General features: G+C 34.4%; 1 protein-coding gene across 2 annotated transcripts in view; it reads right to left on the bottom strand.

Annotated features, from left to right (window-relative positions):
- NAALAD2 (N-acetylated alpha-linked acidic dipeptidase 2) overlaps window positions 1-25,390 on the bottom strand; it is a 56,458-nt gene that overhangs the window by 15,120 nt on the left and 15,948 nt on the right. The window contains exons 5-15 of one of the 2 annotated variants that reach the window (XM_023209201.3): window positions 24,786-24,911; window positions 22,874-23,060; window positions 18,280-18,373; window positions 17,186-17,284; window positions 12,696-12,781; window positions 12,295-12,414; window positions 12,107-12,189; window positions 8,116-8,179; window positions 6,974-7,041; window positions 2,906-2,997; window positions 779-869 (exon numbers count right to left, since the gene is read on the bottom strand). In XM_023209201.3, the coding sequence (XP_023064969.2) occupies window positions 779-869; window positions 2,906-2,997; window positions 6,974-7,041; window positions 8,116-8,179; window positions 12,107-12,189; window positions 12,295-12,414; window positions 12,696-12,781; window positions 17,186-17,284; window positions 18,280-18,373; window positions 22,874-23,060; window positions 24,786-24,911 (1,110 nt within the window). The remainder of the gene's footprint in view (window positions 1-778; window positions 870-2,905; window positions 2,998-6,973; window positions 7,042-8,115; window positions 8,180-12,106; window positions 12,190-12,294; window positions 12,415-12,695; window positions 12,782-17,185; window positions 17,285-18,279; window positions 18,374-22,873; window positions 23,061-24,785; window positions 24,912-25,390) is intronic. The other variant, XM_023209202.3, reaches the window with a different exon arrangement.

Raw genomic sequence — 25,390 nt, 5'->3', positions numbered from 1 at the left:
GGAGTTACTTTTATTTCTTTGTTCTTTACTGTATTCTGAATAGTCAGTGATATACATATAATGGGCAAGCAAAATTTAGGTGTATTGCAATTATGATTTGAAAATTGATTAAAATCTATGACAAATCTGTGTCTGCTGCTGTAATCTTCAATTTGCTTTATGAAATAATTTATAGCATTGATGAGCAAACATGGTATATATGGGTTATATCCAAGTACTTGCATATCATCAGGATATCTGTGTGACAGAGGTGAAACCAGTCAGTGCAGAACAAAAAAGGGGATCAAGTTAAAAGAGAAACTTGCTGTATTTCCCAACCAAGAGCCCTTGACTCAGGTGACAGGCAGAAGTGGGAATATGAAGAGGAGCTACCGACCATAATGAATCTTACCCTAATGCTCCACTTGACCAAAATATGTTCAACTGCATTCTTCCTCATGGAAAGTACATCAGAGCCTGCAAGACTAGTCTAGAGAATGAGAGTTTTCTGACAAATCAGGGAAAGGATGTGAACTACTTGGTTCTGATACCCAGCTAAGTGTCTGGCATTACTCTGTGAATTACCATTTCTTTGATTAACCCTAACAATGAAATTTTCACAAAATTACTCAAATTACTTCCTTGTTCATCTGGAAAGGGACATGCAGTCTATCTCTATCCCTGGAAACTCTTCCCAGGCCACATCCACCAGGTGTCTGGTGCCAAACAACTCAGTGACATTCTTTGCTAAAGGACTGTAGATGAAATGTTATATATTCAAAATGATAAAATGGCTTACCTTATTCTTAGTGTAACGGGCTCTGCCTGAAGCAATTCCAAGTCTCTGAAAATAAGCTTCAAAGTCACTTCCAGATCCCAGCTTATTGATTCTAGATGCAATACACACACACACACACACACACACACAAACAGGTAAATGATACAAAGTTTAAATAGATGGGACAAGGAATCCTGTCCCGAGAATAGCAAGGAATTATATGTTACATTTACAAGAATTTAGAAAAGGTCAACCACCCTCAAGGCATTTTCCCATAATCTGCAGGAAAATTACTGTAAAATTAAAAGTAATGGCAAAAACTGCAAATACTTTTGCACCAACCTATAACAAGAATTGGGCTGTGCCACCAAAGACTGCATCTGGTGATGATGCTCTCCATCATATTTTCAGCATTTACATTGTTGTTTAGAGGGGAAAACAACAAAGACATGGGCCCTGCTCTTAGAGAACTATCATGTAGTAAGAAAATTGCCACAAAAAAATCTACTTTTAAAATCATGAAGTATCTAAATGTGCCTTATTTCATTTTAGAAATAAATCTAATTATAATTTATTTCTTTTCATATGATTAGGAAACCTCTATCTGTTGATCTATCTCTCACATATATATGCATATACATAAATAAGATGTAAGACATGAAAAATTTTTAGTAAAATAATGGTAAGTCATGAAAACAGAATATAGAATTGCATGTGCATTAATAACATAACTATACATTTCCAAATGTGTTTTTGAGACTGACCTCTTCAATATTTTAAAAATCATTTTTGTATTTTACTATTTTTGTTGAATTGGCATGTGAAACTTTTATAATGGACCCACATTCAAACTTTCACAAGACCAATTTGAAATGAGGAATAAAGCTATAAACTGTTACTATTATTTGCTTGTACATGTTGAGTATCCCACATGGAATGCTTGGGACCAGAAGTATTTTGGACTTCAGATTTTTTTCAGACTATGAATATTTACATATATACAATGAGATATCTTGGGGATGGGGCCCAAGTTTAAACAGAAAGTTCATTTATATTTCATATATATCTTATATGCATAGGCTGAACTTAATTTTACATAATATTTTAAGTAATTTTGTGCATGAAACAAAGTTTGTGTTAAGTACTATAATGTGTGGAATTCTCCACTTGTGACATCATGTTGGTGCTCAAAAAGTTTTGGATTTTGGAGCACTTAAGATTTCATATTTTTGAGTTAGGAATGCTCAGTCTGTATTAGAAATGGCATTGCAGTAGAAAAAATATATACTTTTTATTCCATAATGTTTAGAAAAAAGAAAATAAAAACAAATAAATATAAAATAAATTTAAGAAAGCTGCTGTAGCATGAATGAGAAGACGTAAAAAATAAAATAATATTTATATAAATTCTAAATCACAGGTAAAGACACAATTTGGTGTTTATTGATAATGCTCCTTAATAAATGTACAAGCAAATCATCTAGCATTTGTCTTTTATTTCATCATTATCATCTGAAGTTATATTATATATTAACACACCTAATACATAACTAAATGAAATTTTATGCAAGAATGCCAACTAATGGCTAATAATGTAGTGAAACTATTTCGACTAAAAATTTGCAAAACTAGGTCTCTTTGTGCTCTAATACAGGCTGAAAGATTTCACGTGCTGGCTATTCAGCAAAACAAAACTAGACAGAAGAATTTTTTTTTTTTTTTTTTTTTTTTTTGAGACGGAGTTGCACTCTTGTTGCCCAGGTTGGAATGCAATGGCACGATCTTGGCTCACTGCAACCTCTTCCTCCTGGATTCAAGCAGTTTTCCTGCCTCAGCCTCCTGAGTGACTGGGATTACAAGCTCCTGCTACCACACCCAGCTAATTTTGTATTTTTAGTAGAGACAGGGTTTTGCCACATTGGCCACGCTGGTCTCGAATACCTGACCTCAGGTGATCCACCAGACTTGGCCTCCCACAGTGCTAGGATTACAGGCGTGAGCTACCGTGCTCAGCCAGGAATTCGTTAGTATCCTTTCTGATTCAAATTATTGATGAAACGCTTGAGAATTTCATGTTTGGAGAAACAAGAGGCAGAGGGGAATTTATAATTTATCCTACGGTAGAAAAGGTGCACACCAGTAACTTACCTAGGCAAATTTTTATTTTCAGGTGAAGGATCTTTTTCCAACCAGCTTTCATACAGTGATTTACTCTCAAACCCATCATCAGGGCTAGGGATCTAGAAAGAGAAATCAAATAGTGGAAATGAGGGGTAGAAGCAACTACATTTATGCCAAAATAAAACTATATATTATTTGTCATCGACTTCTACTTTTAATGACATATGTACATATATATATTTATACACATGTGTATATATGTTTATTTATAGAAAAATTATCTTTTTGCAAATGGCAAGAAATAAATCTAGCCCAAATTATTTTTTATTCATGATGCCTACCTGTGTTGGTAATTTTGCCAAGATGTAATTTCCTACTTATTTTGGTAAACTTTTAAATAGAATTTAAAATTTTTACAAATGCCATTTTAATGTTTGGCAGCTTAGATTTCTTTTAGTGGGAAGACATTGGAGAAAACTTCAGATATAACATTTGCTTTTGTAAATTATTTTTGCCTAAGAAGATCTACAAAGAGGTCTCAGAACAATAGAGGCGACATAATTTCAAGCTCAGCTTCTTAACCTATAAGTCTTGGTTTTGTAGGGCATCAGGGGTTAGTGCCAGGACTATTCTTTTAGACAGTCTTATTATGTTTAAACAAAGTTAAAATTTTATGGATTTTTTTTTTTAAAACTCTATATAACCTCAGATTTCTACTTGGGAATTTTAAGAGCTCGCGTGTATATGTGTGTGTGTGTGTGTGTGTGTGTGTATGTGTGTGTGGTGTTCATCATGTTGAGCACCAACATAATGTCACAAGTGTCATATTTTTATTCCTTTCATTAAATGTACATTTACAAACTTATACTTGCCTTGTCTTTTGACACTCTAAGAAGAGCAGAGCCATGTGGTGAAAACATTGTGGACTGTGGACTGTGGAGTCAAATTTGTCTATTTTAAATCTAGACTACTACACATATTGACTATATTTTGTTTGCTTGTTTGTTTATAACCCTGATTTGCTCAAAAACAGACCTAAGGCAGAGCCTACTTAAGTAACAGTGAAAGCATTATAACTTGGTGTATTGCTTCCCCTCTTTGAACCTTAGTCTTCTCACCTGTGAAAATGGGGATAATGGTAACTTTCTGAACATAAACATCTGATATTTTCTCTGGCCTTTAGATAGAGTTGGTTACTCTAACTTCTGTTTCACTATTCTTAAAAATGTTTCTATAGATATTTATTAAGCACTGAACTCAGAAAGGAGATGCGGAAATGGAGACATAGTCTCTACCCTTTGGGACCTCACAATGAAATCTAATTGGGGATACACACACCAAACAAATTTTGTAATATAAAATTATAATAAGCAGTTCAAAAGAAAATATCAAAGTGCTATAAAGAGATGTGGGGATGAGAGATAGATATGTCTCCAGGTAAGGCCTTTCTGAGAAAATGGCAATTAAATTTAAGAGGATTTAATAAAGACGTTGGCTATTGGCACATGTTTTTGAACAATTTCCCTGTTTCAATCTCATCCCACTTATTTAGAGGCATGAATGTGTTGTGTTTACTGACAACACAAGCCCTCATCAGCCTTCAAGTAGAAGGTAACGCCCCCTTCCATAGAGTAATGGTAGGGCTGGGAAGTGGTCACTTGCCCTTAGCTTAGCATGAATGAGATGATACTTTATCACTGCATAGAGGGTCCACAGCTTAGAAATAGTCTTGGCACTCCACGCCCTTCCCTACCAACATGAGGCAGCTGCAGAGATGTTCTGCTCATTTCTAGCCAGCTGACTGGGTTCTCCTCTCTACTCTGCTCCTGCCAATTTGCAATGGTTAGAGAGATTCTGTTCCGGTTCCTAGGTCCTGCTTGAATTGAATTCCCAGTAAAGTCGTCTTCATTTTCTGAATCATACTGTCTCCAAAGTAGTGCTAATCAGAAGTCATGTCCCATTGGCCTAGACAATTCGGGTCAGTTTTCTTTTCTTTCTTTTCCTTCCTTCCTTTGGGTCAGTTTTCTTTTCTTTCTTTTCCTTCCTTCCTTCCTTCCTCGGGTCAGTTTCCTTTTCTTTTCCTTTTTTCCTTCCTTCCTTCCCTCTCTTTTTCTTTCTTTCCCTCTTTCTTTCTTTTTTTCTTTCTTCTTTCTCTTTCTTTCTCTCTCTCAACCCCTCTCTCTCTCTCTTTCTTTCTTTCTTCCTCTTTCCTTTCCTTCTTCTTCTTTTTTTTTTTTTTTTTTTTTTTTGAGTCAGGGTCTCTCTATGGCTTACACTCCTGGGCTCAGGTGATCCTACTGCCTCAGTAGGAACTATAGGCATGTGCCACCACCATACTCAGCTAGATCAGTCTTACCTCAGCTATATGCACTGTCAGAATTGATAGCCCTCCTCTTATTTAGCAACACTTTGCCCCATTTCTTGCTCCATCAAGCAGCTGCCCTTCCCTCCAAGCTTAGCCTTGTCTCTCATCCCTACCCTATCTTCACATCACCAATATGGCTTGACTATTTGTGCTAACACGCACTAGGGATTAATAAAATTGTAATAATCAGTTTACAGGAGAGTAAAAACAAGTCTCCTTTGTCTACTGGGTCTTAGTATGCCCATAGATAAGCATTTATCTTTGTACAAAGGGGCATAGACGTCAACTTCTCCCTTATCAACCACCAAATTCTTATCATTCCTGACATCAAGGGCAGGGATCATCTCTCTAGGACAGCACAAATCATAAATTCCTGCTCCAAAAAGGGTTCTCTCAGTAAAGATTTTCTTTTCAACTTGCTTTTAGATAAGATGTTTTTATGGAACATTCCAGTGAAAGGATCAAAGACATCAGGTACCCAAGATGGTGACAGCATTGTGATGAGGAAAATGAGAGGAGTTTCATTTGAAAAACTAGTTTTTAAAGACATGAACAGTAAAAAGAGAGGGTAAGATTAAGACAGGAAATATTAATAGTACCCAGAGAGAAATGATATCTACTTCGTATTGCTATCTAAGGCTGACCTTGAAGCAAACATTTCCACAGGTAAATTCTTTGGCAAGGAACTATTTAAATGATGTTCACAGATATTAAATGAGTAGATTATATAAGTTTTAGAGATTCAGAGTCCTTTAGATTTTAGAGTTTTTAAAATATCTATAACTCATTTAATATGTATAAATTACTGGGAGATTAGCAAGCCTGCAGAATTATTTCCATTTTTGCCTTTAGACTTGCAACTACTTAATGTACTCACTACACTGACATAAAACAATGAACAACCTTGTTAGAAATTCTTTGATGATTTCTCCATAACAGATTTCTGAACTCCTTGGCTCATTGGTTATAACCCATTTCTTACCATCTTTCCCACCAACGTCTTTGGCTGGGTCATGCTGAGCTCCCTTCAGATCAGGAAATATATTCTTTTATACTTCCACATCTTTTCTAGATACTGTGTCCTCTGCTTACAATGTCCTCTCCTTTCTACATCCCTTCATTTGACAGAAGTGTCAGTGACTCTGCAAACCTCCTCTTATGCTCAACTTCCCCCAGCCCCAGGATTTAATATCCTCTATTCCATAACTGTTCTCCATCATACATAGTATCAAATATTCCAGTGAACTCTAATTCCTCATTTACCAGTCTATGTCCTCTCTAGATTACAGAGTGTTCGAATTCAGTGACCTTGTCCCTTTATCACTATTGCTGCTATATTCATTTTACAGAGCCTGACATATAGTGACCACTCAATGAATATTTGTTGAATGAATGAAAGAGTAGCTAAGACAGTTTTTGAACCATATGCTTTTCTATTCCAGCTCAGTGTTCTTTCTGCTATATCAAATACCTCTGCCAGATAAATACATGTTACAACTGTTCACACAATTATTAATAAGAACTATTACTAGAACAAAGAAGCTGGTGATAATATCTTCTTATGTTGTATAGGTAAATGGCATATTAAAGATTTTGTTTTGACTTGTTTATATGATTCAATCATGTTCTCTCACCAGCTTAAAAATAAGTACCATTCATTTAGGGGGGAACACATGTTATTCATTTATCCATTCAAAAGAAAACATATGAAGACACATCTCCTTATATACCTCTTTTGTCAGTTTATACACTAATTGGTAAAGAAGGGGTGTACAGTCAACTCTGAGCGTATAATTGCCTGAAAAATAAATAAGACACAGAACATTATTTCATACTTCTAAATGAAATTCCATTTATGTTTATTTCTAACTTTATTTTCTAATTTTAAACAAGATATAATGATCTTCAAATCAAAGATTTTATTCCCAAAGAATAAAACAGGGTGGAACTAGTTCTTCAGGAGCAAGAGAGGCTGCCCCACTTATTTTGAATAGAAGAAGGTCTTGGTGGACTTTGGTTGCTAAGGCAGCAGCTCTCACAGTGATTATAAGGGTCATCCTTATGGCAGCATTTCTTAGGGGCATTTTGGCAAAGGAAGTTGTAAGTCTGTAGCATTAACTTTTTACTTATTTCATTCTATGCAATAGTATATATCAAGATATTAGAGAAAGCCATGTCAGTAATTATTATGTTCTGACATTTATTTAGAAATAATCACAATACAGTGAAAGCCTAGAACACAAATCTCTTCCTTTTCTGAATCATACTGTCTCCATAGTAGTGCTAATCAGAAATCATGTCCTGTTGGCCTAGACAATCCAGATCAGTTTTGTTTTCTTTCTTTTTTTCTTTCTTTCTTTGAGAGTCAGGGTCTCTCTTACACTCCTGGGCTCAGGGGATCCTGAGCCAGAACGAAAGGGAGTTTGTAGTTCAAAAGGAGTGAGTACACTTATTTCAAATTTGTTACAACGAATACAGGAAATATTTCTAGATAGAGTATTCTGTGAAATCTTTCTTCTGAACTGTTTTAGCCAAATTCTATTAATAGCTTCATTGTGAAAATACGTGGTTAATACTAGAGTTTTAAGTAGTAATTTAATATAAACAAATAGCAAATATATCAAAGAAATAAAAAGCAATAGCTTAGTTATGAATCATATCAATTCATATGAATCCTAGTTATTTTCTCTGTGAAATGAAAATGAAAAATAAGGGTATTACCGAGCATCTCATAGGAAGGGTATATCTGAGGTGCTTAATAAGTTAGAATTTATAGGCTTAATATATGGTAAACTACTTAACAATAAATAAAAGTTACTTGAAATAAAATTTCCTTTCTGAAAATTTTACTTCAAATTGAAATAAAATTTACCTTCTATAGATGAATCTGAGTTGATATAAGCAATGCTTCTCTCCTGGAGTATTTTGACATTCTCCTACAGTTGAAGCAAAGTTGTTACTTAATTCACATTACTTACAGTTGTGAAAATGTCAACAAAATAAGCAAATTAATTTTGTGGAATAGCGGTTTACAAGTATCTTTCAGAATTAAATAGCTATGTCCGCCTGTGACCATAATTTCTGAGAAACTGTAGAAAACCAGTTGATTAACAACAATTATGCAATTAATATAAGAATTAAGGATACTCTGAAGCAATAGCTACTGTTTACAGAAATAGCAGAGAGCCCTAAGGAAAAAGAAAATATTTTCAAAGTGTGGTTCCTTGATTCCCTGCATCAGAATATGCAGGGATGTGGCTCCCATATTCTCGGGCCCTGCCCTAGATCTACTGAATAAGAACTCACAGTGAGGCTAAAAGTGGGGCCTGGAAATCTGTATTTTATTATTTTATTTTATTTTATTTTTGAGACAGAGTCTCACTCTATTGCCCAGGCTGGAGTGCAGTGGGACTATCTCAGCTCACTGCAACCACTGCCTCCCAGGTTCAAACAATTCTCCTGCCTCAGCCTCCCAAGTACCCAGGATTACAGGTGTGTGTCACGATGCCTGGCTAATTTTTGTATTTTTAGTAGAGACGAGGTTTCACCATGTTGGCCAGGCTGGTCTTGAACTCCTGACCTCAGGTGATCTGCTCACTTCAGCCTCCCAAAGTGCTGAGATTACAGGCATGAGCCACTGCGCCTGGCTGGAAATCTGTATTTTCTAATAGATATAACTGGCAACTGACTTTTGCATACATTGAAGTTTGAGATCCATTTATAGAGGGGATACCCAAATAAATTTATCATTCCAAAAGTAAGAAATAGAAAATTTCCATTTGTTTATATTTACTATGTATATGGAGAAGTGAAAGAACAAAAAACAAATACAAAAAATTAGAAAGAGAGGAGGCACATATTAGGACAAAAACAAGACTCTCTCTTTTGCTCTCTTGCTCTCTCTCTCACACACACACACACACACAGACACAGATTCAAGAAAGATAAAGCAAGACTAACGCACTTACACACAGAGAGGAACATGCTGAGAGCCCTCTACCTCTCTCTCTAGCTTGTTAGCTTTATAAAACATGTTTTAGCAAAAACATCTAAAGCTGTGTGTGGTTATGGCACACGAAAAAACTTTACCTCTTTGCACTGGCCTGCATCGGCCAGGTGATAGTTGACTCCATTACAGAGAAATATAAAATGAGAATTTACATTATAACAGATTTATAGCAAAAATGAAGAAGATTCCTCACGTGTAAAGAAGGTAAGCATGCTATGAATATAATCAAAAACCTGGCACAAAACTGGAAAAGTGTATTGAAATTGCCTTTTAATGCACATGTTTATAAATTAATGCAAAGCATTTTTATCATTTTATATATTAGATTTCTTTATGTTCAGCTGCTGAAAAATTTAAAAAAACAGATGCATGTGTTTATATGTGTTTATATATGTATCACAAGAAATCACATGTTTCTAAATCACATGTTTCTAAAAGCAAATGACCTCACGCACCATAGGGGCAGGAGGAAAAAGATAATGACCTGAACTAATAAAATTTGATTCATCAAATTAATGTTATCGTTTCAAAATGCATATTAATAATACCAATGTGAAAATAACAATGTGCAGTGTAAATGTAATCAACAAAGGATAAGTGATACCAGACAAGTAACTGTGAGTGGGATTTTTACCCCATTTTTTTTTTTTTTTTTTTTTTTTGATGAGACTGAGGCTCGTTGTGTTGCCCAGGCTGGAGTGCAGTGGCGCAATCTCGGCTCACTGCAAGCTCCGCCTCCCGGGTTGACGCCATTTTCCTCCCTCAGCCTCCTGAGTAGCTAGGACTACAGGCGCCCGCTGCCATGCCCGGCTAAATTTTTTTTTTTTTTTTTTTTGTATTTTTAGTAGAGACGGGGTTTCACCGTGTTAGCCAGGAAGGTCTCGATCTCTCGACCTCGTGATCCACCCGCCTCGGCCTCCCAAAGTGCTGGGATTACAGGCGTGAGCCACTGCGCCCGGCCGGAAAGCACTTTTAAAACTAAACACAAGGGCAAGACAGGTACACCATATTTTAAAACATCTATAAAATCTGGACTTATAAATGATGAATAGCAGATGGAGGAGGGAAGGTAAATACTTATGTAGTGCACCTACCTAGAAATACGATTGGACCCAGCAATCCCATTACTGGGTATATAACCAAAGGAATATATCATTCTATATAGAGACACACACACACATATGTTCATTGCAGCACTATTCATAATAGCAAAGACATGAATTCAACCTAAATATCCATCAATGACAGACTTGATAAAGAAAATGTGGTACATGTACACCTTAGAATACTAGACAGTCATAAAAAAGAATGAGACTATGTCCTTTGCAGGGACATGGAGCTGAAGACCATTATCCTTGGCAAACTCATGCTGAAACAGAAAAATAAATATCACATGTTCTCCCTTGTAAGTGGGAGCTAAACGATGAGAACACATGGAAACGTAGAGGGGAACAACACACACTAGGGCTTTCAAAGGGTGGAAGGTGGGAGAAGGGAGAGGGTCAGGAAAAATAACTAGTGAGTACTGGGCTTAATACCTGGGTGAGGAAATAATCTTTCACTAGTAATAATGCAATATTAGTTTCATAGAGTCTCAAAAATTACTACATTTGAGTTATAGGTTTAACATTTCAAACCAAGTTTTTCAAAATTCTCTCTTCACCTAGTTTTTAAAATAGTTTTTCAAATAACTTTCAAAATGATATACATGTGAAAAACTAGGTGAAGTTAAGGGAGAAGTAAAGGTGAAGAGAGAAGGGAGCCAACATTTATTGATCACTTACTGTGTGGGTTAAATGAGTTAAAATGGGCAAATCACATAGCTACTGTAAAGCTCAATAGAATTAATATTGCAATTATTATTATTAATACATGATAACACTCTTCTAGAAAAGATGTGATCACAAATTGTGTGTTTATTGAACTTAATCTTACAGAAAGAGTAAAAGTTTTCCACTGGGTCAAGGCAGGCAGGATATGCCAACTAGAGAAATCAGCTTGTACAGAGTTGTTGAACAGCATGGCAAAATCCCATGACACAGTTTACCTATGGAACATACCTGCGCCTGTACCCCTGAACTTAAAAGTTAAAAAAATGTACGTGCTTACCTTTTACATTTAGGAACTTAGAGATTACTTGACAGAGAGACTAAAGGAAGAAGTTGAAAGAAAAGGGCCCTAGGAGAGACACTTAAATATAAATAATTAAGAGTCAGTGACAAATGACAATCAATCATATGTGAAGAAAAAAAAAACCCTACCTCTGAAATTGTAGAACAGGTCAATTTATTAAAGTAATTCAATTCACAGAATTATCACTTTATACTTAACAATGAAGCACCTATCTGTTGTAAATGCTAAAGTATACTTATGGTTGCCATTTTATATGGAATCTGTAAATGTGAAAATATAGTCCATATATGGCCATCCTAATAGAACATCTTATATTTTGTCAGATGGAAGAACTCTACAGAAACTTCAAAAACTTGAAAATTAGCTCTAAGCATCTGTATCAGTTTTTAGATATGTTAATTCTCTTATCAAAAACATCTTGCTAATTTTGATTATTTTCTGAGCTTAGTGATTTTACGTATTTTTTTATAGAACAAATACAAATGGCAACTGAAATATTTGGACCAGACACAATACATTTGTTTGTAGCCTAGTAATGAGAGGTTATTGCCAAAGTGATGTGGAAGTAAAAACAAACTACTTCTTAAATTCTCTTGAGTCATTCTCCAAATCAAAAGCATATTAGGTAATGGAATGTATTTTTGATCATCCTGAGATACATACATATTTGTTCCCTGTTGACCAAAAAAATAATAATAAGAACCTTCTTTGTCTTATTTACCTCAGCCCATTCTGTGGAACCCAGAAGTCCAAATTCTTCTGCATCCCAGCTGGCAAAAATGATAGTTCTTCTAGGTCTCCAGCCTGTAAGTGTTGTTAACACAGGTGGTTAGGTACAACTGCCTAAATAATAAAAGAAAATTAAGCAAGTCACTTTTTGTCATCATCTAGGAAAGAACGGTTGTTTACCTTTACTCATCAGTTTTCCAAAACTCCGGGCAATTTCTTGCAAAACAGCAACCCCACTGGTTGGGTCAATAGCTCCAAATACCCAGGAGTCCCGGTGACCTCCCAGAATAACATACCTGTCTGGAAAATAATATGTTCAAGAAATCTACAACTTTGAATACATTATAAATATTTGTGATTTATGTTTTTAAAGTAAAAATTATCTTGCTTGAGTTTCCTCTATAGAAGGCAAGAAACACTAAAGTAAAATCTTCTTTTAGGCTTGTACCAGTTTTTCTCAAAATTTAGTAGTTTCAAATCAGCCAAAAAACCCCACATCAATTGTTGCCTACAATTTATCTTTACTTACTCTTTAATTTTTGTAAAAGCAAAATGTTTTTAAAAAAAATTATCTGACTCACCAGGTTCCACAGATCCTCTGATAGTTCCAATTACATTGTAAATCCTTGTAATTTTATTGATGTTATGAACATGCATTCTAACCTTCCTAGAATTTTAAAAGGAATAAATTACTTAGTACAGCAAATTATGTTTTTTTACAGTGTTTCATTATAAAAAACTATCTTCATAATAGTGCTTTATTATGAAAAGCTGTGCAATAGCGTAATGACTTCTCATAGCTCTACCACCTAAATTCAATAATTGTCAACACTGTTGAAGCATTTGCAAGTAAGGTACAGACATTATGCGAATTTACTTCTAATCACCTAAGTATGCGCCTTGAAGTCAAATTATAAAAGCTGTCTATTTTATGTTATTTTCTCATAGCTAAATTGTTATCTATTTAAAATTCAAAATATTCTATTATTCAAAATGTCCTCAATATTTATTCCAAAATGTAAAAATATACCCCAGTTAATTATGAAAACAAAGAAGACAGCCCATTATGTAATAAGGAAAGAAGTATAAGCATATTATTTGAATGTATCTGTTTATATTTATATTAAATCCTAGGTTCAGGAATTTTCTTCATGATTGTGGAAATGATAAGTAAGTTTAAGAGCTGGCTTAGTGCCACCTATAAAAAACATAAAAAATTCTGTTGTTAAATGAGAATTTGGGAAACTCCTGCTAAAATGCACAACTACATAATGAAATGTTTCTAGGCCATGATTGTTGATTCTGATTTGGGTCAGGCTTTTAAATATTCATTCATGAGTTACAATCAACTGAATTAGAAAACAAGGGAAAATACAATCAAGCTCAGCCAGACAGAAAAAAAAGTGTCACACACATTTTATGAATCCAAGATGACATGAGAAAATGCTACTTTTCCCCAAGAGAACAAAATTAATCATCGTTTATTCTAAGGGTAGGGAGACCGCAGTTGTTTCTAGTTTGTGATGGAAGAACGAATAAGACCCTGAAACTTGTATATTGTTAAGAACAAATTCTGGCTTCCCCCACTCCCACCAAAAGTATACTGTGCTTCTGATATTTAATCCATTTGTGTGGGGAGAAGAGAGATCAGCCTGTTACTGTGTCTATATAGAAGGAAGTAGACATAAGAGACTCCATTTAGTTCTGTATTTGAAATGCTGTTAATCTGTGACCCTACCCCCAACTTTGTCCTTGCTAGAGACATGTGCTGTGGTGACTTAAGGTTAAAAGGATTTTGGGCTGTGCAGAATGTGATTTGTTAAACAATTGCCTAAAGGCTGCTTGTGGTTAAAGGTCATCACCCTTCTCTTAAATCTCAAGAAAGAGAAAAACATTTGTCTCCTGCCCCTCCCTGGGATTGGAACATCTCCGGGTAATACCCATTGTGTGCCTTGTTTACTGAGTGAGGAGAAAACGCCTTTAGGAATAAGGTGGGACTTGCTGGAATAAGGTGGGGCTTGCTGGAGCAATACTGCTAAAAGGTTTATGGAGATGCCGCATATGCATCTCAAGGCACAGCATTTTCCTTTGAACTTATTCATGTTACAGGGATTTTTGTTCTTATGTCTTACTGCTGATTTCCTCCCTACAATGATCCTATTTTCTAGCCACTCCCTTATCTTTTAGATGGTAAAGATAATTATCAATAAATACTAAGGGAACAGAGAGGCAGGTGCCAGTGTGGGTCCTCTGAAAGCACAGCATTGGCCCCCTGGGCCCCGCTTTTCTTTCTCTATACCTTGTCTCTGTGTATTATTTCCTTTTCTCAAGTCTCTCGTCCCACCTAAGGAGAAGCACCCAAAGGTGTGGAGGGGCAGGCCACCCCTTCACATTTGCAATATTCAACTAAGATTAGCTCAGAGGAAAACTAATCGATGGGGTTTTTTTTTTTTTTTTCATTTTAAGGCATTAAGTAAATGATTTCTTTTCGCTACTGATAGATGAAAATTAATAGCAGAAAAGAAGAAATGTTGTTTGGCATGTGTTTCTAAAAATATGGGCCTTAGATATATGATTAGTAAGAAACCCAAATTCATTGGTATTGTGTCATTAAAAGAAGAAAATCAAGTAAAGAAAAATGCAACATATGAGGAATGAAAAAAATTGATATTAGTCTAAACAAAAACATAGGCTATCTGCTAAGATTCTCAAAGAAGCACATCTCCATCTTTAAACCTATGTCTTTCTCGTTTTTAGTAGTTTTGAGCTCCAGAAGAATATTTATTTGTCCCATTACTACTTTATCACGTTTCAAATAAACTGAACTCCAGAATGGAGTCTCCACAGGGAGATTTTTTGCCTGCTTTGTTCACTGAGGAATCACCAGAACCCAGAATGGTGCCCGGGGCATAGGAAATGCTCAAGAAATATTCGTGAAATAAATGAATATAATCCTGTAAGGAAAAACTGGGAAAATCTTTGGCTCATCCATTATGATCACCTTTACCTGTCAGTGTTCTTAACTAGACTATTTTACAGCTCTGTAGAGAAAGAAGTTAACTTGTAGAAACGTGAAAGTAATGCAAATAATTCAAATCCACTGAAATGCACAATCTGTCTAGTGAATGTGTTCCTTTCCTCACTGCGGAAGATTTTTGGAGGTTCCACTTTGAGGTAGAATGGATTCATTTTGCAGAACCAGGTATGGGCAGCTTAAACCAATTCTTCATATCTTCTTTTGGCTCTCACATGTAAATTCTAAGCAACAGTAGAAATTTAACTTTGCTGATACTCTGTATCTCTAGCTTTATTTTTTCTCTACTGATGTTGTGTTTTGTTTCCGCATTGCTCAGGGCAGATTAAGTTATTCCTCATTGGTGGCAGCAATGATTTGGAGTTTGCCTTCATGTCTTGTCATCTGATAATATCTATAAATGGATTAATAGATTATCAAGATCTCTGTGAGGTGACATGAGAGAATCCAGTTTTTAGTTTTGTTGTTGTTGTTTGTGTATTTGTCCATTCTGAGTTCTAACCAATAGAGAATTCCGTGCTCACAGTGAAGGAGCATGGCTATTTTATATCTAGACCTAGGAATGTTTATGTTTTTGAGTTTACTCTTTAATTGTGACTAAAAGTATAGAACTGAAGTTATATGTTTTCTCTGTCCATATGTTTCTGCTTATAAATCAGAAAGGGCTTTACCTTTCATTGAGTAAGTTATGTTTTCCTTTCTCTGGAGGGTATAAACAAATTAGATAATAAAGTCTCTTAAATTAAAAGAACACTGTTCTGATTGAGTTATAGAGATAAACACATATAAATCAAACATTTATAAACTTATTTTAAAACAAGGAAATCGGACTTCTAATACTTTAAAATTTCTGGAATAAAAGAAATCCTACAGAAACTAAAAAAAAATTCTGAGAATCCAAATTCACATAGTTAAGGGTAAATTGTTAGCAAACAAGACTGATTTAATACTTTTGGTTTAATAAAAACAGTTATATGCAGTCTGATTTATCAGTATTACATTTTTCTCTCCCATCACATTTCAGGCAAATCAAACTTCTTGAAGTTTGATCATGCCATGCTGTTCAACAACTCTGTACAAGCTGATTTCTCTAGTTGGCATTTCTTGCCTGCCTTGACCCAGTGGTAAACTTTTTCTCTTTCTGTAAGACTAAGCTCAATAAACATGCAATTTGTGATCACATCTCTTTTAGAAGAGTGTTATCATGTTTTAATAACAATAATAATTGTAATATTAATTCTAGTGAGCCTTATAGTAGCTATGTGATTTATCCGTTTGAACTCATTTAACGCACACAGTAAGTGATCTATAAATGTTGGCTCCCTTCTCTCTTCATCTTTCCTTCTCCCTTAAGTTCACCTAGGTTTTTTTTGTTTTTTGTTTTTTGTTTGTTTGTTTGTTTGTTTGTTTTGGGATGGAGTTTCAGTCTTGTTGCCCAGGCTTGAGTGCAATGGTGCATCTCGGCTCACTGCAACCTTCACCTCCCAGGTTCAAGCGATTCTCCTGCCTCAGCCTCCCAAGTAGCTGAGATTACAGGCATGTACAACCACGCCTGCCTAATTTTTGTATTTTTAGTAGAAAAGGGGTTTCTCCATGTTGACCAGGCTGGTCTCGAACTCCCGACCTCAGGTGATCCGCCTGCCTCGGCCTCCCAAATGCTGGGATTACAGGCGTGAGCCACCACACCCAGCACCTTCACCTAGTTTTTCACATGTATATCACTTTGAAAGTCATTTGAAAAACGATTTTAAAAACTAGGTAAAGAGAGAATTTTGAAAAATCTTTGAAATGTTAAAACTTAGAATTCGAATGTAGTAATTTTTGAGATTCTATGAAACTAATATTGTGATATTACTAGTGAAAGAATTCAATATTTCATTTTGTAAGTACTTCTTAAGTAATGTAAAATTGTTAATTGTTTAGTAATGAAAAAGAGAAAAAGAGATAAGCAAGTTATCCCTGGCAGAACAGTTATCTTGACATGTTTCCATTAAAAATATAAAACTTTTTCAGACTATTAAAGTAATGCAAAATTACCTGGAAGAATTACTCCCTGTAAAGCCAGGTCCGATACTATAACTCACATTAAGGGCTCCCTTCCAGCTCTCATCTGGTGGAGCGATTCCTCCCAAGTGGCTGCCAAAATAAAATGAAAGTGACAGAAAAAGGCTGACTATCACCATTTCTAAGGAGAAATTATAAAGTTTGATGACAATATTTCATTCATATATAACACAAATATTTGTCATTTGTGCCAGGTACTGTCAAAAAGTCCCTGCTTTGTGGGGCTCATATCCTAGTGAGAGAGCCATTCTGAAATCAATACGTAAAATGTGTAATATGTTAGTGATAAGAGCAAAGAGAAAAAATAAAATAGTGATGGCAAATGGGAAGCCCGTTTCCTTATTTTTGACCTTAATTATTTATGTGGGGATTCACTGAATCCAAGAAATCCTAAATATAGGAAACTAATGACTACATTAAGGAGAATAAATTAATTTATAAAGAAGCTGCTGATTACATAGTAAGCACTCAGACAATTATTAAGTTGTAATACTCATACAGGCATTTTAAAAACGGCAGTTGAAAGATATGTAAAGAAATGTCAGTTATAGAATACAATAATTGTTTACTATATTCTAAATATGATGCTAAGTATTTTACACATATGATCTCATAATAACACTATCAAGGAGAAACAGTTACTAGCTTCATCTTACAAATGAAGAAACTGAGTCAAAGAAAGTTTAAGCAACTGATCCAAGGTCATACCTCTAGCAAGTGGGGGGCATTGTCATATTCTTATAATACACGTTGAATATAAATATCTAATGAATACCTATGAAAATTCAATTGCTTGAAAAATCTCAAATCAGAATTATCTTTGGACATAGTTTTGTATTTGAGAATTTCATTTGCAGCAAACAGAGAGCTATTTTATTTTTATTTCTTAGTCACCAAATGACTACTTTTTTGAAATAAAAAGATAGTATACTCTGTTATACCTATTTTAGGAGTAATTTAGTTATAAACCTTTATGTTTAACATAAGAATGCCATATTGGTTTTTGATGAGAAAATAGACACCTAGTGCAAAATATCTTAATCTCATATCCAACAAGAAAAGTATACCGTAATAATATTTCTGCATCATTATATCCAATGGGATGTACAGGTATTTTGGGGATTCCCACTCCTTCTTCAACATCAAGTCTGAAAGTGTATTCTAAAAAATCAAATGCATAAAATGAAAACAATTTAAAAATCTGAGCAAGAGATATACAGGGATTTTTTTGCATTACCATTGCAGATTTGCTATACATTTGCAATTATGCCAAAATTAAAAGTTCCCGGCTAGGCATGGTGGCTCACACCTATAATCCCAGCACTTTGGGAGGCCAAGGTGGGCAGATCATGAGGTCAAGAGATCGAGACCATCTTGGCCAACATGGTGAAGCTCTGTCTCTACTAAAAATACAAAAATTAGCCAGGAGTGGTGGTGCACACCTGTAGTCCCAGCTACTTGGGAGGCTGAGGCAGGAGAATTGCTTTAACCCAGGAGGCAGAGGTTGCAATGAGCCAACATCAGGCCACTGCACTCTAGCCTGGCGACAGAGCAAGACTCCGTCTCAAAAAAAAAAAATAATTAATTAATTAATAAATAATAAATAATAAAAGTTCCCCCAAAGTCAGACAATTGTTTTACCTAATACATCTTATTTAATAAATCATTTACATTTTAAGGTAATGTTAATTATAGAGATGACAGTTTTCCAAATTTGTTTTGACATTTCACATAATTTTCTTGACCTTTACAAGAATATTTTATTTCCTCAAGGATCTTTTGAATCTTTCTCAGAGAAACGTTATTAACAAGATGCTTAGAAAATGTGTCCCAGATTCTGAAACTATAAATAATTGGAAAAAAACTCAAGAGATCATATGCAATCTTGGGAATAAATGAGAAACATCTTATTCAAATAGTAATGTAATATATTATCATTCAAGAAAGACTGAAAATTATTGCCAGCCCTAAAACCTCATTGGAACTGTGGCTTTCAGCCAAGATAGAGTTAAAGGGACCAAATTTACCTTCATGCCTGAAACACCTTATTTTTTATTCACCTTATTTTATGTAAATAAGACACTTTAAAAATAATAAAATATGTAAAATAATAGTTCTATCATGAGATTTTTATTAGGTAAGTAGCTTCATGAGATAATTGACTGCTGAAACACAAATTTTAACAATATGATTAGGTAGTAAATCAGTAAGTATATAAGACTTTCATAACACTATTAACTAATTTGACCTAATTGACATTTACAGAATACTCCAACCAAAAGCAGAATATGCATTATTTTCAAGGGCAAATAGAATATATATTAGATAGACCATATTCTGGGCCATAAAACATGTCTCCGTAAATTCTCAGTATGTTCTGCAACCTAAGTGGAATTAAATTAGAAATCAATATTAGAAAGATACCTAGAACATCCTCAAATATTTTAAAATTAAATAACACATTTATAAATAAACCATGGGTCACAGTAGAAATGAAAAGGGAAATTAGAAAGTATTTGGAACCAAATAAAAATAAAAACACTCAGCCTAGGCAGCACAACAAGACCCATCTCTAAAAGTTAACATTAAAAAATTAACTGGGCATGGTGCTACACGCCTATAGTTCCAGCTACTTGGGAGGCTCAGGCAGGAGAATCACTTGAGCTTGGGAGTTTGCAGTTACAGTGAGCTGTGGTTGGACCACTGCACTCCAGCCTGGGTGACAGACAAGGTGACAGAGTGGGATCTTGTCTCTAAAATAAAGTAAAACTACAATATATTAAAATCTGTAGGATGAAGCTAAAGTAGTGCATATAGAGAGAGGTATAGCACTAAATAATCCATCTTAGAAAAAAAGTTAAGTTTCCCACAAATGACATCAGTTTCCACTTTCAGAAACTAGAAAAAGAACAAATAAAGGCCAGAATAAGCAGGAGAAAGGACATGATAAATATCACAGCAGAAATCTAAGAAATAGAAACTGGCTGGGTTCCTGATGGCTCATGTGTGTAATCCCAGCACTTTGAGAGGCCAAGTCAGGAGGATTGCTTGAGTCAAGGAGTTTGAGACTGGCCAGGGTAGCATAGCAAGAGCTATCTCTATTTAAATTTAAAAAAAGAAATAGGAAACAAAAGCAATAGTAAAGATAATCAATGAAACCCAAACCTGGTTATCTGAGATCAATAAAACTAACAAACTTCCAATAAGACAGATCAGGACAAAAGGAGAAAAGACTAAATTACTAACATCAGGAATAAAGGAGAGAATATCACTCTAGTACCTGCAGACAGAAGAATAGTAAGAAAATATTATAAACCACTCTATGCTCATAAATTCAACAAGTTAGATGAAATGGACAAAAATCTTTGTAAAAATGCAAACTACCAAGACTGACTTGAGAATAAATAGATTATATATAAAAGAAATTCAATTTGTAGTGAAAAACAGTTCTACATAAAAAACTTCAGGCACAGATAGATCCCTGGAGAATTCTACCAAGTATTTATAGACAACATTGAACCCATTCTTTATAAGCTCTTGCAAAAAAGTGAAGATGAAATGGTTCCCAACTCATTCTAAGAGGCCAGCATTTCTCTGATACCAAATGACATAAAGATATTACAAGAAACTACATCTACAGGTTAACATCCCTTATGACCATAGACAGAAACATTCTTAAGAAAAATATATCAAAAATTCAACAGTATGTAAAAGGATAATACATTGTCACCAAATTGGATTTATTTTAGGATGACAGGGTTGGATTAACATTAAAAAAAAAATCATAGAATTTAACAAAAGTAAATAATAACATATGATCATCTCTATGTACATAGAAAAAAACATTTGGCAAAATCTAATATACATTTCTAATAAAAACGCCCAGTATATTAGGATAGAAGTAAATTTCCTCAGTGTGACAAAAGGAATCTATAAAAAACCTAGAGCTAGCATAATATTTAACAGAGAAAGAGTGGATACTTTCCCTGTTGGAACAGAAGTAAAAAGCAAATATGTCTGTTGTAACAACTTCTATTCAATATTGTACTGGAGTACCTCTATAAAATGTATATTAAAAAAAGAAAGAAAAATAAATGTCCTGGAGGTTCTAGCCAGTACAATAAGGCAAAAAGAAGAAAGAGAGAGAGAGAGAGAGGAAGGAACGGCATGTAGATTGAAAACCAAGAAAAATTATCTTCGTTTGCAGATGTCATAATCATGTATGTAAAAATGCTGATAGAAGCTACAAAAACTAGCAGAATTGATGGGTTTAACAAGTTTGCAGGATACAAGACCAATGTATTTCTTCTAGAAACAGAATAACGTTTTCATTTCCTAGTAATGAAAAGTTGGAATTGAGACTTTACAATAGTATAAAACTATGAAATGTTTGTGGATAAATCTGACAAAAGGTATGCATGAGTCATACAGTGAAACCATAAAACTTTGCTGAAAGAAATTAAAGATTGCAAAGTTACATTTTATTTATGGATCAGAAAAGTAAATATTGTTAATTCAATTCTGCCAAATATTGCCAATTCTCCCCAAGTTGATTTATATATTTCATTCAATCTCAATCAAACTACCAGGAGGCTTTTTGGTGAAAATTATAAATTAGTTCTAAAACTCACATGGAAAGGACCAAAATTAGGCACAACGTTTTGAAAAATAGAAGGGTTGTAACCTGGAAGTTGTACACATCTGTTAGAATGTAGAATTGAAAAGACTGACATACTAAATATTGGTGAGGACATAGCAAATAGAACGCTCATACATTACTGTTGAAATATAAAATGAAACAACTTCAGAAAACAATTTAAAAATCTGTGAAAGTTAAATATCCAACTAACCATAGTTTTCAGGCATTTCACTTCCAAATATTTCCCAAAGAGAAATAAGAGAGCACATACATACAAGGTCTTGTACAACAACTGTTCATGGCACCTTTATCTGTAATAGCCCCCACACTGAAAGCAATCCAAATGTCCACCTACAAGTAAAGGAGTACACTGCGGTATAGCCATTCAAGGGAATACTACTCAGCAAAAGAAAGAAAAACTATTGACAAAGATGCCAACATGGACACATCTCAAAATAATCATGCTGATAGCAGAAAGCAAGAGGAATGGTTGCCTAGGGATTGGCATGAAGTGGGAAGGAAGAGTTGAGAGGGTGGGAATATAAAGAGACGAGAAGAAGCTTTTTTGGGATAATAGGTATGTTCATTATTTTGATTGTAGAGGTCATTTCACGTATGTAAAACTTCAAATTTTATGTTTTAAATAACACAAAAACTCATTTTTTTTTTTTTAAAAAAAAGAGAAATGTATATATGAAGAAGAATACAATCCATCGGTAATTCAGGGAACCTAAATTGTCATTTGTTAAAAGGAGCATTACTTTAGGTATGAGGTTCAGTATTTCTGAACTCTAATAAAGGAAGAAGGAGAATATGAGTTTACTCCCCATGCTGACATCTCATGAAAATTTAAAATAATACAAGAACAAATGTTTTAAAATTCCTAGCAGCAGTAATCCAAAATGATATAAGTATACTCAATTTTAGTTTAATATTATTCTGAACATGCTTGCTTTTCTTCCTTTTAAAAGGGCAAGGAGTATTTTTTGCAAAATTGGTGGACTGATAGGCTCATCCCTCACCTTTTGCTGGATAGCCTGGAGTGAGTGGGTCACCAGCACCATTCAAATTTAACACATTTCCTCTCTGGGCTGCAGTTCCAGGAAGATTCCATCCTTTGGGATAAGGCTGTACCTCAGGAGCAAAGTAGTCAGCCGGATCTGAGTACAGGATGATTCCTATGGCTCCTGCTAACATGGCATTTTTAACCTGCAGGGGCAACGTGCAATTCATAATGCAGATATGGCAAATGGTTGGCTTATTCATATAAGAAAGACATTAATTTAATAATGGAAGGATATTTAGACACTGCCTTTTATCATACAATTACACATTCAGTTCTCTTGGCTTTGAACACAATTTCCCACCTGTTAGCCCTAACAGACTTCCATTATTCCATGGAATTCTAAACAAGTTATCATTTCTTCTGTGAAACATTCCTATTATAACCCGCAACTGTAGAATTAATGTTCCTTCTTTGTAGTTCTACATTTTCTATCTTATAGGATAGCTCATAATGTATTAAAATATCTTTTAAATGTCTATCTCCCCTATTAGGCTGAGGGTGTTTTTGAAAACATGAACCATGTCTTCTTAATTTTTAAACTACTCTAAAATCTTGCACATCATAGAGTAAGCATTCTACAAATATTTATGGAACTAAACTGATTTAAAATTGTATGCAGAGCAGTCATATTTTGTGAAAAATGGCCCAGGGTTTTTGTAAACATCTTTCTAACAATTCAAACTGGCCAAGAATAAGAAAATGTACCCTGTGAGATACTAAATTCTTCTTCACCAAAAGTATTGTAGCAGAATATGGATAACAGTCTTGATTCATAAAAATGCATTCCAATATTTAGAGAGCACCCTGTTACATCACTAAGAGTATAATCTGTCACAACTTTTTGAAGGAAAATTGATGATGTCTATCAAAATTTTGAAAGAATATACACTATTATTTAGCCATTTAATTTCTATGAATCTATACTACAATAATCTTCACACAAATTTCTGAAGCATATATTGACAGGGATGTTCACAATTAAATTATTTGTAGTAGTAACAAATTCAAGATAAGACAAACATCATCAGTAGTGGAATGGTTAAATAAATTGCTTGTCAATTCTGTGAAATACGATGCCATCATTTAAAATAGTGAGGTAATTAATAAGAAGTTATATAGAAATTACTAAGTACCAGCCACTATCCTAAGTGCTTTCAAACAAAGTCATTCAATAAGGACTCTATGAGATTGGTGCTATTATTGGCATTCACATTTTATATATGAGGAAACTTTGCAACAGAGAAGCTAAGTAACATGCTTAACTTAACATGCTTACTGTTACTTAATACATTAAGTAACAATAAAAGATCTAGAAAGAATAGGATCTAGACCAGAACCCAAGTGATACAGATCTAGGGTTCTATACTCTTAACCAATGTATTACATAACTCTCAATGTGCGGACATGAAGAATATGAGTCTTGGCTGAATGAAGAAATTAAGTCTTGTCATATACAATGTAAAAGGTAATAAATATGTGTAAAATGGGCATATAGGGACAGATGTATTTATATTTCACATAATTAGATTTGAGAAAAGCTATTAAGATTGATTATATCTGGATAAGGAAGTGGGTAATGCAGAGGAGCTCTTCATTTTTTACTTTACATAAATTTCCTTCAGTTAAATTTCAAAAAGCAAATATTACTTTTGTAACAAAAATGATTAAAAAATAATTTTCTTTTCCAGGTATGTGAGAAAACATAAAAACATGAGTTTCTGTGTACCCATGGCAAATAGGAAAAAAAAAAAAAAAAAAGAAAGGAAATGTTTGAAAGCAATTTGGAAACTGAGAAGCAAGTTGGTCATTTACATTTACAGAATATATATATCCTCTCATTCTCTGTAGAAAAACAAATAATACTGTACTTTATTTCCTCTGAAGATTTTTCCATATCTTGCAATAACAATCTTCCCAGTACAGTTGATGCCCATCTCTCTTTCTAGTTTGAAAAAGTCTTCAGTGCGAGCATAGTTCACATATACAAGATCTCCCTATAGGGAAAAGAAAATATATATAATGCTGCTAAAATTCAAGGAAAAAAAAACAAAAAATAAGTTTGCTTCACAATACTACATCATCAATAGTGTTTGCTTTCTTTATTTGGGGAATAATAAACAGACCCACGGTAATTATGCAGAAGTTGTCAGAGAATCTTTTAAAATCCTGAAAAGATTTTTAAAAATGACAATGTATAAGACTTACTTATTTATTTATTATATTTGAGACGGAATTTCACTCTGTTGTTCAGGCTGGAGTTCAGTGGCACTGTCTCCGCTAACTGCAACCTCCTCCACCTCCTGAATTCAAGCGATTCTGCCTCAGCGACCAGAGTAGCTGTCATTACAGACATGCGCCACCATGCCCAGATAATTTCTGTATTTTTTAACAGTAGAGATGGGGTTTCACCATGTTGGCCAGTCTGGTCTTGAACTCCTGACCTCCAAAGATCTGCCCCCCCTCCGCCTCCCAA

Source organism: Piliocolobus tephrosceles, chromosome 13, assembly GCF_002776525.5.
Source record: "Piliocolobus tephrosceles isolate RC106 chromosome 13, ASM277652v3, whole genome shotgun sequence".
NCBI lineage: Eukaryota > Metazoa > Chordata > Mammalia > Primates > Cercopithecidae > Piliocolobus > Piliocolobus tephrosceles.
This window is presented reverse-complemented; position numbering and strand designations above follow the sequence as displayed.